The 17,057-nt window shown below is 40.4% G+C and overlaps 2 protein-coding genes across 2 annotated transcripts; both read left to right on the forward strand.

Moving 5' to 3' along the window:
• The first annotated feature begins 11,346 nt into the window (after positions 1-11,346).
• On the forward strand, positions 11,347-14,661 carry cbx3b (chromobox homolog 3b). Its single transcript, XM_026373294.2, has 5 exons — positions 11,347-11,563; positions 11,931-12,068; positions 12,161-12,311; positions 12,720-12,889; positions 13,473-14,661. The coding sequence occupies exons 2-5, from the start codon at positions 11,932-11,934 to the stop codon at positions 13,591-13,593; spliced, it is 579 nt and encodes a 192-aa protein (XP_026229079.1). The 5' UTR covers positions 11,347-11,563; position 11,931; the 3' UTR covers positions 13,594-14,661.
• Positions 14,662-14,969: 308 nt separating this feature from the next.
• On the forward strand, positions 14,970-16,830 carry snx10b (sorting nexin 10b). Its single transcript, XM_026370146.1, has 6 exons — positions 14,970-15,080; positions 15,344-15,430; positions 15,508-15,608; positions 15,706-15,807; positions 15,972-16,181; positions 16,310-16,830. Exons 1-6 carry the CDS (start codon positions 15,072-15,074, stop codon positions 16,437-16,439), a joined length of 639 nt encoding a protein of 212 aa, XP_026225931.1. The 5' UTR covers positions 14,970-15,071; the 3' UTR covers positions 16,440-16,830.
• Positions 16,831-17,057: the final 227 nt, after the last annotated feature.

Here is a 17,057-nt window from a genome sequence, read left to right on the forward strand (position 1 = left end):
TACAAATTATGGTGAGTTTTAACCTTACTGTGCACATGAATAGAGCTGGTATTCAGACAGTGCAGAGAGAAAGTCCCAGTCATCTTTAAAACAAGCCTTTGAACCTCTACAGCCGGTCATTATTTCATTCTCTTTCTGACTTTGGGTCACCAGATAAGTTATTCAGTGCAGATGGTCATGGCTGATTATCCTGACAGATGAATCAAGATGTACTGTACTGTTTAACCTCTGAACAAACCACAGCAGTCAGTCAACACCAGCTGCCTTAATAAGGGTTATAAGAGGTGAAACATGCCTGAAACACTTTTAACAAAGAAGAAAATGAATGAGCCCTCCTTTGTCTGCCCTGCGCTGACCATGGCTCATTGTGAATCTCATAGAACTGAGAAATGGGCTTGTGTTGATTCCTCACTGGCCTAGGGCTGTTTTTCAAATCAGGCATCCGTGCGGTCGCTGGGTGCAATGAAGAAAGATGTCTTATTTGAAGGTGCTCACTCTGAGCAGTCACATGATGAAGCCATGGACGTTGTGGAGATTGGTGCGTGTTTTCTCTTTGCCATTTACTGCGTTGCCTTGTCAGGCTGCCTGTCATAATCAAAGCATCCTCAGTGTTAAGACATGAAGATGAATAATTGATTCATGCAGGCGGCTCACGGGTTATGTAATAGTAAACCCACTGAAGCATCAGACAGCGCTCTAGTTTGACATTGTGCTGCAAGTGAAGACAGAAATGTTACAACAGCTTGATGATGTTTGTGGTGTGAATATTTAAATGAACAGAGTTTAGTGCACACTAGATAAAGAACATAACACAACATCAGAGCATATTTTCCCCCAAAGGTGCACAGCTCACATACAGTCAGAAGTGTTTTACAGTAACAATTGCCAGGCAACAGCAAAACATTATCACTCATGTTTTATGCAAATGTTTTTTTAATCACATTAACAAGTTAAAAACTAATTATTTATCAGGAATTATTAGAAATAAAACCATCAGTTTGTTGAATAATTGGTCAGTTAGCAGAGAGTTAATCAGCAACAAGATATTAATTACTGACATTAACTCCTCACGTGTAGGTTTTCATTCTCTCTTCTTTCCTATTACTGCAAACTAAACATCTTTAGGTTTAAACTGAATATCTGAACACATTACTATGGCATATGGGAAAAATGTAATAAACAATTAAAGGACCAACAGAATAACTTAAGTAAGTATAAAGTAAATAATTACTGGTTGTTGTAGAACTTCAATGTGACATGTCAAACACGGCATCTTCTTACAACATGTTTTAAACATGAACCTTCTCCGATGTATTAAAACAACTGGTGGTTTTGTGTAAATTAACTATTCCTTGACATTTTGTTTAGTTTTGCCTCCCTCAAGTGGTGAACAGGAGCATAGACATCACTGAACAAACCTAATGAATAACTCAAAATAAATGAGCCTTATATGCAAACTGAACCATGTGAAAAAGCACCTTATAATGAAAAGTAAGAAGACTTGAGTAATGAATGCAATGAAGTAAAAAACTACTTCTGAATGTGTGTGCGTGTGTGTGTGTGTGTGTGTGTGTGTGTGTGTGTGTGTGTGTTTGTGTGTGTGTGCGTGTGTGTGTAGAGGAGAGAGACAGAGAGAGAGAGGGCGGGGTATGTGCTCTTGACCAATGCCATGGATTTGACCAGAGATTTTTTTTTAAAGGGAGGTATCCCAAGTATCCTGTGTGTCCCGCTGACAGCTGGGCCCTCCCCTCTCTGGTGACGGGCCTGAGCTGGATTCCTTCAATGAAAAGCCCTTTGATTGTTGGCAGGAGCTCCTCTGGTTTGGTTGAATAGCTGACAGCTCTGTCAGGGTGATGGACGGGTGGGTATTTCACCCCTGATAGAAACAAGCCCCCTCAAGCGAACCACTAACTCTTAGAGAGCAGGACCTCTGCCAGTCAACTTCTAACCTCTTCTCAACAGATGGAAACAACCACAACTGAGATGGAGTAAAAGTGATGCAAAGTCAGCCAACAAGTACTAGTTGCAGAAGCAAAGAAAGCATCAATAGAGAAGTATTGAGGACGGAGGTTTTTCCAGGACTTTCCTGTTGGCAGTTGAAAGTAGATCATGTAAATAATGTGTGGACATAGCCCTTTATTCTAGAACAGTGTTAGTATGATAATAAGAAATAAAACAACAGAGAAAAAGCTTTTTGGATTTAATTTGCAAACACTTTACTACAGGCAATCATTCCATAATTCAACAAGGTCAGAAAGACTTTTACCTGAAAGTAAGGTTTCTGTCTATCTATAGTGCAACTTGCCTATTGTTTGAACTGCAGCCCCCTAACACACTGTTGTCAGTATGACTAGCACACAGGAAAACCAAAGCAGAGCCTAAAGAATATCTTATCTTATCTTATCTTATCTTATCTTCCAATCATTGCTGGCTGCCTGTGAGAAGCAGAAAATAAAAATGCCGCAAACATGCAGACAAAGCTCAGATTTCTCTCTCTCTTCCTCGCTCCAGCTCCCATACAAACACATTCAGAATACATCCACTGTGATTCTTTATGCTGACTTTAACTTAGCCCTGAGCTTCACACCATGAATCACTGCTCGCCACCGCCATGGCAGGCCTTCACACCAAGGTGGTCCTTTACATCGGTGAGAAGCAGCGTTGAGTTTGTGTGGGCATTCAGCCAGCTCTGACCTTCGAACATGTGAAGGAAAGCAGGAACTCTCTGTCCACATGAATCTCAGTCACCTGTCATATTCCTGTCTTTCTAAAGGAAATTAAGGCTTTTTGTGCGCTCCTGTGGACACATTATGTGCTGTGTGTAAGTAATTGATTGTTCTGTATGTGTACATAGTGGTTGGGCCTAGAGACACATATCCAGTGACAAGAAAAAGTAGTGAACCATGTGAAATGACCTGCATATGTATGCAAAAAAAACTTGGACTTTGCATTGAACTAAATGATTATTAATAAAATAGTTTTACCTGTGCTTTCAACGGCTGTAACAAGTTAAACATCTGTTTTATTTCTATATCACTTCTATTTTTTAAAAGAAATAATAACAGCAATTAAACGAGATCTGCAGTGTTTCAAATCTGATTTTCAGGTGTATAAACCTTGAAAAACTTCCTCCTTACGTAATGAAAACAGAACCACAAATCTATACTAATTCTTCCCTAAAACTTCTGCTTTGTGTCAGATTTCAAGGTATTAAAGACCAGCAGACATGGGCATTTTTCACTCAGGCTCAGCCACTCCTTCTCTACTAATTTTGTTTTTGCACTCTCTTTGCTGACAGCTGTGGCACTGCATTCATTGCTCTGGCTCAAGGAGACCTTGACACACAATGTCAGCCCCCCAGCGTAACATTAGCCTTCGCACTTGAGGTCTTTATCAAATATACACATTGTTGCCAGTGTACTTTGTTTTATTTGTCCTTCGTGCTGGTCACGTATGAGTTGTATGTGTCAGACATATTTCTGTTGAACACTGTGAGAGACTAGCATTAGGAGGTTTTTGATCAGTCCTAAAATACAAATACTGTACAGCAGTAAAAAACATTGCAAATATTACAATTTTTGTAAACCTGTTAAAATGAATCGAGACTATAGGCCACACAAATCTATTTCGTCACAAACTAACAAACTAGCAATGTTCAAAGATCTAGTGAGAACATCCCTCACTATGAGTGGAGCATACTTTTACCTTTTACTTTTCCTCAGTAAAATCAATTCAAAATCCCTCTTGGGTATACTGAGCATCTCCAAATCTTGTTTTGCCCTTTGTGAGTTTAAAGGGAAATAACAGAAATCAGCAATGAAAAGAAAAAAACACACACACAATATGGGAAAAAAAATTAAAACATATACCCAAGACATTTGAAACTGTTCTTAAAATGCAGCCTCACATCTCATCAGTAAAACATAAGTCAGAGAACTCGTTTCCTTCTCTTGCATATCAATTAGTTTCAGCTCTTTCATGACCACTACTTAGAAACAGATGGGGGATGGGGAATCTGGAGGGCTGAGAAACTCAAGACCTCGTGGCAGCATACCACTCAGCCATCGCAAGCACTTAAGGCCTTTTAAAAATGCTGCAGCATTGTTTACTATTGGCTCTGTGCAGACAAAAGCTGGAGCCCTGGTGTCTCAGGACCAACATCACCCATCTGAATGCTGGAGGGGAAATATAAGCCGGCCTCTGCTTGCCACTTCATTTCCTGCCTCGTAAGAGCCTGTTTCCTGTGTATCAGCCTAAACATGGCATTTCACTGAAGGGACCTCGCCCCAGTTTCCCCCTCCTCCTCCTCTTTAGACTCTCAGCTGCAAACAATTTATTTTCAAGACACACTGAGTAACAGTTTCCAGATTAGCTCCTGATAGGATTAAAATTAAAAATGACATTTTGGAAAATGGACAATGTATATCAACTTGATGTTTTGTCAGGTCCAGGCAGTGCTTCAAACCAAGGAAGTGGTTGTGGTTTTTCAGCGCTCTGTACCAATGTGTGGAAAGCAAGCCATGGAAACAAATATTCACACTCAACAACTATTTCGTGGCAAGTATGAAGCTGTCTACTAGAGGAAGAGCTGTCTTGTGGTGTCTTTGATGTAAATGAATCCAGACTTATGTGCTGCAAATATAGAACAAATGTTGCACATGTTTTTTTTTTCCTCAGAAATTCAATGTAAGGAACTCAATAAAGGAATAGTTCAACATTTAATGAAACAGACATATTTCATACTTTTTTTCCTCAGAGTTAGATGCAAAGATAGATTTTATTTTGATGTTTATACACTATATAATATGAAGCATCACCCATCAGCTGGATAAAGTTGGGATGTGCTTAAAAATAACTAGTTCATGTGATGTCTTATTCATATTGTAAGGCAAATGTGTATATATACAGTATATATATATACATAACAGAGACAGTCTGTTAGAAAGTTAACTGCAGATGGTTTAAGGCTTATAATTACTTTGCTCTTGTGGGTGGTATAAGTATTTTCATTGAGCTCTTGGCAAAAACATATTGGTGTATTTACAGTTATTACCATAGAACATTTTAATGTCTGTATTACTCTCTCTCTGGTTATTTTGAATATATTGATTTGTGCATTTATTATTATAAACACCAGGTACAGTCACTTTCCAGTAATGGACCCTCTGTTATTGTTTTTTTACCTTGTAAAAAACAAATGCTAATTGTGTAACCTGATTTTAGTATCTGAAGCCTTTTCAGTTGATGTGGCCTGTCTCCATCAATTATTCAGATTTCACCCCAGTGGGCTCTGTGCCTTTGTTCAGAGTTTTGCAGGGTAATTACTGGCAGGACCTGCTTAAAGCTGTTATTTTCCAGATGGCAGGCAGGCAGCACTGAAGAGCTGGTTAGTCCCACCATGTGCTCACGCTGTAGCCTATATAGTAAGCACTTAGCCTTCAGATGGCATGAAACTGCTATAGGCCTGGCTGAGCTGAAATGGGTCATGGTCAAAGTACTTTTGGCTAAGGAAGAAAAGCTTCAGATTTGCAGGACCCAGAAAGCAAGCACTCTGTATTTGAGTGAAAAGCCTTACATCCAGACCCCTGCAGACCAGACATGGGGTTTGATTGCAGATGGGGCAGTTTACTTCAGCCAGTGGGGGGAAACGTGGGGTCTAAGGAGTTGAATTCTGATTGGATGTGGAGCACATATAAAGTTAAAAGCGTACAGCTGTGAGCGGGAGAAGGACCAAAAGGTCAACAGACTGGATTCGAGGTTTGCGGAGTTGCACTCGAAGGGAGTAGACAGTCAGCAGCTGCATAGTGACAAGGAGATTTACCAAGGCAAAGGTCTTCTCACCACTCAAGGATGAGAAACTATTCAGCTGTCTACTTGCTGAAAAGTGCACTAGCCATTGTTTATAGCCTCCATTCTCCAGAGATATTCCAGATTTGTATCCAGATCCAGACATGAAAGTAATATCAGTTTTTCCAGCATTTATCATAATGCTAAACTTTCCTTTATGGCAGCTTTAGTATTGACTTGGTAGGATAACTGTGAGGATCCAAATTTCCCCAAGGATATCATTGAAGAAAGTCATTAAACTGTGAATATACCCCAGTCATCAAGTTGAACCAAGCCATTCTTCTTCAAGAAGCCAAAGGAGAATTCCTTACTGGCTTCAGTGGATAGTGATGGGCAGCTGTGAAAGGCAACACTTAGCAGAAACTGAGACGGAAGGGGATGTGTGACAAAGCAAGGCCACAAGAAAGCAAACAATCTGCTTGTAGACAGCAGCAGTCATTGCTGTGTGAGTAACCAGTGGGGAGTAATCCATCAACTCACAGGAGTTACTGTGAGTATCTAGTGTCTCAAATGACCCCTCAAAAATAAGTGATTATTGTCATATCCCATAAAAACGTTACTTTTGGAGCAAAGCTAAACTCAACTATTCAAGCATTTGACGGCACTTAAAACAGTTCCAATTTAAAATGGAAAAATGTGATGGTGTCCACTGGAATCACTGAGAAACAGCCATCCTAAGCAGTAAAGTAATCTGAATATGGAGATATACAACAAACATCAACTGCACGATATTCAAAGGAGTTGATATGTACTGTACTCTCTCTCTCTTGCTGACTGACACATTCTTCCCAGAACCAAATTCACTAACAGGACTTCATTTAACGTTTACTCCGCCTCAAGTCAACTTGCTCCATCAGCCACAAAACTGTCCTTTCTTTTCTCACCAGCACAGAGAAAAGAAAGAACAGTGAGGAGAGTGACACATAGAGAGATTTAGGGTAAAGGAGAAGTATAGACGAAGGGGGGGGGGACATAGTCCTTTAAGGTTCAAAGACAATCTTTCTCCTTTCCATCCATTCACTTCATGCCACACTGGCCCCTTGGGGAATGGGAGCTGCTTGTCATTGATGCTATTTACCTGTCAATCAGAGTGTTACAGGATCCAATGGGCATCATGTTGTGGAGCGGAAACCCCCAGCCTAGAGACATATCAGGTGAAGTCAGCTGCGGTTTATCCTGTCTGGCTAACACTAAAACCTTTTCTTCTGAGGTCCAGTGAAAATCGATATTTTAATTTCTGGTATTGGTCGAACTACTTTCTTTCATAATTGTCTGAAAACTCTTCTGGACAGATGAGTCCTCAGTACTGAATTGTGGCAAGAGGACTGTTTATGTCTATCTTTGACCTGCATATACTTTAGTTTGTTGACTTGTCGTTAGCAACTACAAAGTGACAACACCACAATCAAATTTATTACGCTATAGTCTTAAATATATAAATAAAACATTATAAATAAACATGTTGAGATGACAGAAAAAAACACATCTGTCATACAAAACAAGTAGAACATGAACGTTTAAAAACAAATAGTTTACAATGATTTACTCTGTTGATTTGAATGTGATGGGGTTTCCATAGACCGCGGCGCCAATTTTGTATCTATTTCTCAGTAGATGACTGTAAGCCGCACAGACACTTAGGGTGGGGCTCTACTCCACTGCTCTCCACTTATGGAGCCTAAACAAATGTGTTGACATGTGAACTCAGTAGCTGTTAATATTTCATCCATAGCACTTGTCAGTGTTGGAAATAAAAATATTAAATGTGAAGCTTCATTCTTGGCCTTGGAGCTGGTAGATGGACAAAACAATTCCACCACAATGTTTTGTTTCACAGTGATCTATACAGGAACATTAATAGTTTTAATATCTGTAATGAAATGAAATCTCTAACTATACGTTCTCACTGTATTCATTCTCAGCAACTCTATAGACTCTATATCCCCTCAAGCCCTCTGTCCCAGGACAAGGTATAGAATAACACAGAAGAAAGTATCTTTGGGCACTATAAGTGTTCTGAAACAGGAGACAGATTTCCGGCAGCAAATCCAGGTGGTCTGCTGTCCCACATGTTGTGTAACTCATGAAAAGTCACTTTTTACTCCACCATTAGTGCATACACACCAAGTCCAGTCTGTTGCATTATTCACCCAGTGAATAATGCAACAGACTGGACAACAGTGACTCAGTGCATGACCTGAACACAGTGTTTGTAGCTGATAAAGGTGCTAAGGGCTCCCGTAGTGGTGGCAAAGTTGGTGTGAGGGAAGCATCCAGCCGCTCCAGCGCTTCTTTCGCTCCAAATGTGCAGTTACGTGTTTATCTGCATTATTTGTGGAGTGAACTCCAAGACAACCCTTTGTAATTATGCACTTCAATCAATCAGTCAGTAATGAGCTGATGTAAATCACTCCCCTCCCCGCCCCCACACACACCAGCCATCAATATTACTGTTTCACTGAACCTTACCCCTTTTACAACCTGATAAACGCTTGGTAAGAATAGCAGGACTGATGTGAATGTCCTCGTCCTGGCTGTAACCCGAGAGCCTCAGGGTGGTGCTGAGGGAACGCCAGGAGCTCTCTGGGTGAAAAGGGTGCAGTCAGGCTTGGTTTGAGCCACACAGACCACTACTCACTCCATCCGCAGCCCCTCACAGCAGGATCTAGTCATCTGGTCTCATTTCTGGCCCAACTGTATGAGAGCTACATTTATAGTGGGCCCCAAGAATGTCTGGAAGAGAACAGAGCAGATTTAAGGGATGACGGTACTACGTGATATATCTTTTCATGCTCCACTGTGGAGCATGTCAGTTTATCAACATCTGTATTTCATTTTTAGAGCCCTGGTCAAGCTCGGTTCACCCGGTTTGGTTTTAGGTACCAAAAAGGCTTCAAATCACTTTATTATTGCTAGTTGTTGAGTTATTTAGGAAGGAAACATATGCAAAACATTAGATTTTATTTCTTAAAACATCACATATTTCTCTAATTCCCTTAAATTACAACTCCTAAAACTCAGTCTGTCATTAAAATGCATTAATTGTTCCATTATAATTGCAAACAGATGATTGTGTACATTTTTCTTTGTGGATGTGTGTCCGGTCCTCGGGGCATAGTGGTTTCTCATTTTCTCTGTGTTTAGGCTTCTTAAACTGTGAAGACTACATCTTCGCAATGTGTTTGGCCAATACACGTAAAACTTTGGAAATCACATTAAATAAGATGAAATTATCTTGTTTCCTTGGTTTGGATGAGAGAATCCAAAATGATCCATACTGTAGCAAAGCAGTAAACCTGGGCAGGACCTCACTGCATGCATTACTGCCATTCCTGCGCCTACGACGGCAGCTCAACCCTATTAGCTGTTTGGTTACTATGGTAACAAGCACTAAAACCCCAAAAGAGCCGACAGGAGGGGGTCAGAGGGCAACAATGGGTCATATGGCTGATAACCAACACATGTTCTGCTGTGGTTTCTGGGTCTACTCACACTCAGGCGCATACAGAAAATGACAGAATGTAAGATTCATGTAAATCTAAAATGTTTATTATTAATGGTTAATGATAATAATAATAATTTACTGATGTTTACATTAGTTATGTAGTGTTGAGGGAGTTTTTAATTAATAGGAAAGGTTTCGCTGCTCAACTACTTTCATACCGGAACACAATTAATTTATTAATATGTATTTTCAACATTTACAGACTAAGGTAAAACAATTTAACAAAGCAAAGATAGCTGCACTAATGTTTGTAGGTGACTTTTGATAGCCTATTAGGCCAAAACTTAATTCTAGGATGGAAAAAATTGTTCTAAGCAGGTTTATCACTGTTCAGAAGACAAGGTAAAATGTTTCTTTAATGACTTATAAGTTGCTATTAAAAAAAAACTAAATGCACATTTGCAGCAAGAACTGCTGTGAGCCAAAAGTGTCATGTTGTTGTTGATCATCCTCAACACATTATTAATAATTAATTAATCACAGAAGAAAACAACAGTTTACCATCTTAGTTTTATCAATAGAGAATCTGCAATTCCTGAGGATCATACAACCTCCTAAATGAAGTTTCCTCTGCACATGGGAGTTGGATTTAGCTTGTGGCAGGTCCAAATGACCAAACATTGATTTGCAGGTTGCAAGACCTGTGTCTTGTCCCCTATGAGATCGTAATCAATGTGTGCCGGTTTCTGAGGACAATACACACTGTGTTCATCTTCAGCACAGTTCTCTTCCAGCCTTTTCACTGAAACCACTTTAATCATATCCCCAGGGCCTCCACAGAAATTTCTCATTGAAGATGAAACTGAGGTATCAATGCTTAGGATTGTGACAGAGCACCATTAACTGCTTTTACTGTAGCCATCCCTGTAGCCATGTTACCCTCACATAGTGCGGTTTTGTAGTGCAGGCAAAGACATTTCATGAGCAAATGTGCCTAATGTTACATAAGTCCACCTTGAGGGTGAAATTGTATCAATGCAGTGTGAATGCGAATCCAACGTGTAGTAAGACCCTTTGTTGTGATGCCTTTTGCTATGAGCTTTCCAGCATGAATCCATTCTTAATAAAGACCTGGGATGCAGGAGCATTGAGGTTTTTGCCCACGGTCTAATACAAGCATGGAGCGACCCCCAGTGGTCAGTGAGGAATACCTGTGAGGAAAAAATGGGACTTTGACAATAGGGAAGGCCTGTTAGTGGTGCTGACTCGGCCAATCAGCAGCTTTGGGATTTCTTATTGGCTAAAACGGAGGTGTCAATCAAATTCCCGGGAGGCTGATCTTCAGTGAGTTTCTCAGTGTAGTTCAGGCGGTGGTGGAGTGTGGACCCTGTCCGTGAAATGTGGGTGCAGCCAAAAGGAGCACTGAGATCTTTAATTTAGGAGCATGCAGCAATACCCGAGGGTGAAAAACAGTACAAGCATCAAAAGAAGAAATTATCTGCCATATTATGCAAATTAACACAATTCTGCATATTATATAAATTAAATATGCACATTTATAAAAGTGGTATTATTGGTGCATTGCTCTGTATTTTAATGTGAGTGTGAAACTAATTTGGATATCAGTGGATAATTAGATTTTTATATTTGATGACGAGCATGTAAGTGTAAGTAAGAAGTAACAGAATAATAATATTTTCCTCCCAAATTTTCCAAACTCTAGGGTAAAAGAAGGCTATAAAATAATACAAGGAAATATAATATAATGTAGTAATTGTTATAATTAAATGATTTAATATGTTTTATAAACGCAGACTTTTGAACATAAAAAGAAAAAAACATGAAACAAAACAAAGATCTGGAACCAGTCTTCCATCCTAGAGTGAAATAAGCCAAGAGCGCACTGTCCCCTGCCATACCCACCTGACGCCCATGGGTGGCAGGGCTGTTCCGGACCGCTGAACGGGGACGCATGAGCGGACTGCTCTTTGATTGGTCGGCGGCGTGCGCGTCCCCGTCGTCTCCTCCCGGTTTTCCTGGCATGACCTTTTCCCTTGGCAACCACTTCCTCCCAGCATCTACGGCCATCTTTAATTTTAACTCATACGCGAAAAGTTGTCTCGCTCATGTAAAAGACGCCGAACGACGCGTTTGCGCGCGGAGCAGCATCGACGGCGCTGTTTGAATGTAGTTTCCAGCGACCGGCTCCAAAAACCGAGCAGAGCGGCACCGCAGCAGCCTGTCCTCCGAGATTAAGTACACACCGAAAGCGTATGTGCATATTGTTCATCATAGCGCATAGTGCATCAGTGGGGGCACGTTTTCAGGCTGTTCTCTGCGCAATATGTCCTCAACTTAAGTGTGAGAATGAATAATAAACGTGTGTCGATACTAACGTGTTGCGTTGTGGACTGAAAGGAGCAGTATGTTGTGCTCACGAACGCAACAGCAGGTGGAGCGCTGCGAGAAGCGTGTGGATCATTGTGTGAAGGGCACGGCAGGGTGCACTGCCGGGTTCTGTGAATATCCCAACAACAGGGAGATGATTTAACAAAAAGGAAACATATCTGTTTCTGATGTGAATGGCCTGAAATGAATACTAAACTGTTATTGGTTTGCTTCTTTTTCTTTGTGGCAGAATGAGAAAGAAGCAGACTGCCAAACAGAGGAAGACCGAGGAGACAGTTGTGCAGGAGTTTGTGGTAGAGAAAATAATCCGGCGCAGAGTCTTTAATGGAAGAGTGGAGTACTTTCTGAAATGGAAAGGTTTCACTGAGTGAGTGAGATGTTGCAGAATCATATGTTTGCACGTTTCTTGTACATGAAATATATATATTTAAAAAGAAAATCTGTCTATTTATTTTACAGTGCAGAAAACACATGGGAACCTGAAGATAATCTGGACTGTCCAGAACTCATTGAAGAGTTCCTAAGAAACAGTCGTCTCTCGGAGGGCAATGAGGAAACTGACCAAGAGCTTATTCCCAAAGAAGAAATGACAGAGCAGGAGACGGAAATTGTGAGTGTGAGAGCGATGCAGTGCTGGGATGTCTGAAGAGGGGCATTATTTCCATGTTATTCACAGAACTTCTGCAGCTAAATCTGTAAAAAGAAAAACAAGTCAAATGTATTTTTAGAAACACTTTTATATAGCGCATTGTTTTAGTGTAATAGAAGCTGCGTTGGAGTAAAACAATTCGGCCATGTTTGCAGATTTTGTTGCTGCTGTTTGGTGATTTAAGCCTGAATATGAAACCAAATGCCATGTGAATGTTGGACAGGTTCCTCCTGAAAGTGAAAGCAGTAACATTTTCTTTGTTGCACAATGGGGCTGTGTCGTAAAAACGGCACAGTTGGAATGTAGATGTTGTTTTAACCGTGTCTTCTAACTGCGTCGTCCTTTTTGCTTTTCTTATTCCCTCCACAGTCCTGTATGCGGCCTCAGCAGCAGATCCACACTGTGCCGAGCGACAGAGGCGTCCTCGAGCCAAACGATGAGCACTCAGACACCCCCACCAATCTCAGCACTTACCTCGAGCCTGAATGCATCATCGGCTCCACAGACAGGCAGGGAGAGCTCATGTTCCTAGTCAAATGGTAAGTCCACAACTTCCTCTTTTGTGTCCTTGGGCCTGTGGTTGGGTAAATGTTTGCATGATGGTAAAAGTCGAGTCACTTGTTCTCTGTTAAAGCCGCAGAATACGTTTAAACTACAAGGATTCACGAGGGTGTTTGATCTTCTTGTACAGAATGTAAAGAGCATGTATTTTTAAATGAGAAGGCACAGGCAAACCATTCCTTACATTAGTAATAGATCTTAATAGATCTATTACTGAGGGTATCATCAATTTACACACAGATTTATACAATAAGTACATCTGTACAATCTAATGAAATCTAATACAGCAGCTCATAAATTCTAGGTTATTAAGGTTATGTCTTATCTGCATGATATTAAGGTGTTTATAATGTTTTGGCCAGCCTGTGTACATAAATGAAAAGGCCACAACATTAAAAACACCTCTTAATATAATGCTATATTCTATGATAATAAATATTTTGTAGAATTATCACCTTTCTGACAGTTATAACTAAAACTGAGAAATTATATTAACCTAACTAACAGTTTAGTGAAGTGTTCAGGATGGACAGCTTAATGTTCTCATGTGTTACAACGCAGGAAGGACTCGGACGACGTGGCCCTGCTGCCTGCGCGCGAAGCAAGCGCCAGGTGTCCCCAGGTGGTCATCGACTTCTACGAGCAGAAGCTGACCTGGCACTGTGGAGACGAGGAGCAGTGATGCGTTTGCGTACCGGAGAGGACTGATAATCAGCCGCAATCCTACCTGAAGCTTAGTTTAACCTCCATCGAGTGTCGTCCTTCAGCTGACATTAGAGGCACACTGTGTGAAATGACGTCCTGCTGTAGGTAGAGTTCCAGACTATGGCAGGTGAAAAGACCTCAGCGGGGAATGGATTCGAAGTGCTCTCAGTCTTGTGGTGCTCAATAAGGTCACCGTGCCTTTGTGGAGACGGAGATGGAGACTAAAACTAACCTTTGTGTAAGCAGCTGATTTCAGACGAGACAAACCTGTAGCAGCTTTGTTCTGGTGTCTTCATGTAGCGGACACAATCACTGTGGACATGAGTTATTTTTAAGACTTCTATAGTAGTTTAGTATTTGGTGTCCTTGGTTGTTTAGTGTGTGTTATATTTTGTATAGCCACCTTACGCAGGCAGATTGAACTAACTGCTGTCCAATGTGTACCTCAAGTCCATATAGTTACTGGTTAGAGCTGAAGATTGTAGACCTTGGATTTGTTGGAACTGGTATTGTGTGTGGTGTTTATAGCCACAGCTTTTACTGTGTCTCACTGTGTCTCTGTATGAACCCTGTGGTTGATGTAAAATGTTTTTTTTTTCAATGTTGCCCTCTAGAAATTTCCCCACATTTCTGCTATACACTAACAAATGATGAACATGTTTTTAAAAATAATTATTTGGTGCTTTTACACAGTGAAATTCTGGCAGAATTACTCAAAAGGTCATAATACTGAAGTAAATCAGTAAGATTTACAAACATGGAAAAAAGAACTTTTGTGCACCTATAAGATGATTGATGTGTAGCACTTTAGAAATGAGACTTTCCTGTAATGGTGGGCATTGTCTTCCAGTAATTACACAGGTCTATGTATATGATACATGTGTTGCGATGGCACTGTCCTGACTCAGCGGTATCTCCCACGACTGTTATGGGACTCTCAGCTGAACCTTAAACCTCTTTAAACATACCTGCTACTGAACTACTGTAACTGTTGACCATTGATCTGTGAAATCTCTGTGAATAAAGGAAAGATTTTGTGAAAATATGTTCTTGTTTTTTTTTTTGTTGTAGTATATTAGTTGCATGTAAAATCATGATGTGAAAACAAAAGCTCAGTTTCAATATCGTGAGAGCTGGTTTCCGAAAGAAAAGAATCTAATATGTGTTTTAATAGTTTCTAAATAACAAAAAGGAATGAATGTGATAAACACTCGGTTGGATATGTTGGCCACATGCTCTCATGACAAACCTGTAACTCAGTAATCCACTGGAGTTTTTTACTTAAGGGAGGAGCTTATCTCAGTCTTGTGACTATATTTTGAAACCTTCACCCCTCCACAATAAAACTGGAAAATAAAAGACACAGGCACATGCTAAGCAGAACATTATCTAGCTGACTTCACAAGAGTCAAACTGAAGAAAATCTGGATTAAGAGAGAAGAAAATGACAAAGCCATGAATCAGGTAGGCCTGTACTGTAAATGTGACAATGGAAAAACTTAAATGTCAAAAAAGTAAAGCTTTAAAAAGTCACATGTAGCACTCAAACACATTAAATGTTTTTTTTTTTGGCCTGAGCAATAAAGGATATTTGATGGGATTTTCCTAACCTGATTCTTGGCGTGTTTGTCATTGCACTTCCTCTATCTGCCAATAAAAACTTCCTCTTTTTGATAGCACAGAGCATTCAGTTCAGTGTTTCAGTCTCTCCTGCCTTCTCCATGCAGCAGGTCATTAGTGTCTGGGTGCGGGACCCGCGGATAAGAAAGAATGACTTCTGGCATGCCTACATAGACTATGAAATCTGTCTACATGTAAGTAAAACAAATTAGGTGTTTTAAAATGTGAATTCAAGTAGTGGGACTTGTTAAAAATGTGTGTCCCCTTTTAGACCAGCAGTGTGTACTTCACCAAGAAGATATCAAGTGTGAGAAGGAGATACAGTGAGTTTGTATGGCTCAGGCAGAAGCTACAAAAGAATGCCCTGCTAATGTAAGTCCATATCCTGTGTATTGAGAACTGATTTTTAAAAAGCCATTTACTTTACTTTACCTCTGTCTTTACTAATTTATATGGTGTGTTTCTGCAGGATACAGCTACCAGAGCTTCCCCCAAAGAACCCCTTCTTCAGCTTAAACAATGCCCAGCAGATTACAGAGAGGATGAAAGGGCTGCAGAAGTTTTTGGAACAGTAAGACCGATCTCAAAGATCAATACAGTTATGAACTTTGACATACTACAACACGACAAAACTGGTGAATCAATTGCCAGCAGGTCACGGGACTTCTTGTTTTCATATGAACAAGAACTACGTTATGCTGCCTTCTACAGCTCTTATTTGTCTCAATTTGTCAGGATCCTCCTGAGCCCTCTGCTGCTGTCCGACAGCTGTTTGCATCTTTTCCTGCAGTCAACGCTCAGTGTGTCCAAGATGGAGGCCTGTGCTGCGGGAAAAACCAACTACTCCGTTGCCCAGGCGGTTCGGAGCTGTGGACTGAGGCGTTTCCGCTCTGAAGAAAATCTCCAGAAAGACCCCAGCTTGTCCTGTGACTCTGATTCAGACAGGTATCACAATGTCACGCCTTACAGTGTTTCTCCACTCCAAAAAGTCTGAACACCTTCTGGTTCATTCTCAAAATGTTATCCCTGAATCCATTGCCTTATTAATTTCTTGTCTTGTCCTGTTATTCCAGCTCAGATTGTAGAGATTCAGAACCTCGGATTAAAGATTTGGCAATAAACAAAACTGAAAGTACGCCTTCATTTGCTCTCATGGGAACCAGCCAAGAGGAAACTCTAAGCTGCTCATCTGGATCAACCTGAAAATATCATCTTCATATTGTAAGAGGAAATGCTGGAGTCTATTTACTTAAATTCTGCACAAACAGTTACCTGTTTTTCCATCCTGTTGCACTTTTGGCTACGTGGGTACCCCCGATTTATTATTAAACAAGTCATCACTTATTGTATTCTTATTTAGACATTTTAGTTATTAACATGTACTGTAAATTGTAATGGAAATGTATCTATTGTATGTCCTCAATGTGTTGTTTACATGCATGGTGTGACTACTCAGCTTCTGTATGAGTAGCAACAATTAGCCTGAAGATGGCAGTGTTGTTACATCTTATTGTTTGTATTTTCACATGTCCCATGAACATATGCTGTAACTGTCTATATTTATTTTCTAAATACACTTAAGATAGTAAAAGCATCGTGAATCTTGGTCTTTCATAATATGAAACTAGTCAGATATGTGCAGATAAGAATAAAATATCTTTAGCAGTGACAGACTAATGTCTTACTCTGTGGCTGAACTCTCCCTCCTGGCAAAGTGTGAAGTATGGGAAGCTTGTCATCTGGTGGCCACTGCAGTGCTTAGCAGTATGACATGTGTAATAGGGTCTCTGCAGAGCTTTCAAACAGCCCCTTTGTCAGGTG

The sequence above is a fragment of the Anabas testudineus genome, chromosome 16, assembly GCF_900324465.2.
Source record: "Anabas testudineus chromosome 16, fAnaTes1.2, whole genome shotgun sequence".
NCBI classification, from domain to species: Eukaryota; Metazoa; Chordata; class Actinopteri; order Anabantiformes; family Anabantidae; genus Anabas; species Anabas testudineus.

Bases quoted from the DNA above. Each gene is read 5' to 3' on its own strand.
- cbx3b (XM_026373294.2), top strand. From the start codon at position 11,932: ATGAGAAAGAAGCAGACTGCCAAACAGAGGAAGACCGAGGAGACAGTT. The intron at 12,069-12,160 runs GTGAGTGAGATG...TTTATTTTACAG, and splicing joins AAATGGAAAGGTTTCACTGA to TGCAGAAAACACATGGGAAC. The intron at 12,312-12,719 runs GTGAGTGTGAGA...TTCCCTCCACAG, and splicing joins CAGAGCAGGAGACGGAAATT to TCCTGTATGCGGCCTCAGCA.
- snx10b (XM_026370146.1), top strand. The intron at 15,609-15,705 runs GTAAGTCCATAT...GTGTTTCTGCAG, and splicing joins CAAAAGAATGCCCTGCTAAT to GATACAGCTACCAGAGCTTC. The intron at 15,808-15,971 runs GTAAGACCGATC...TCAATTTGTCAG, and splicing joins CTGCAGAAGTTTTTGGAACA to GATCCTCCTGAGCCCTCTGC.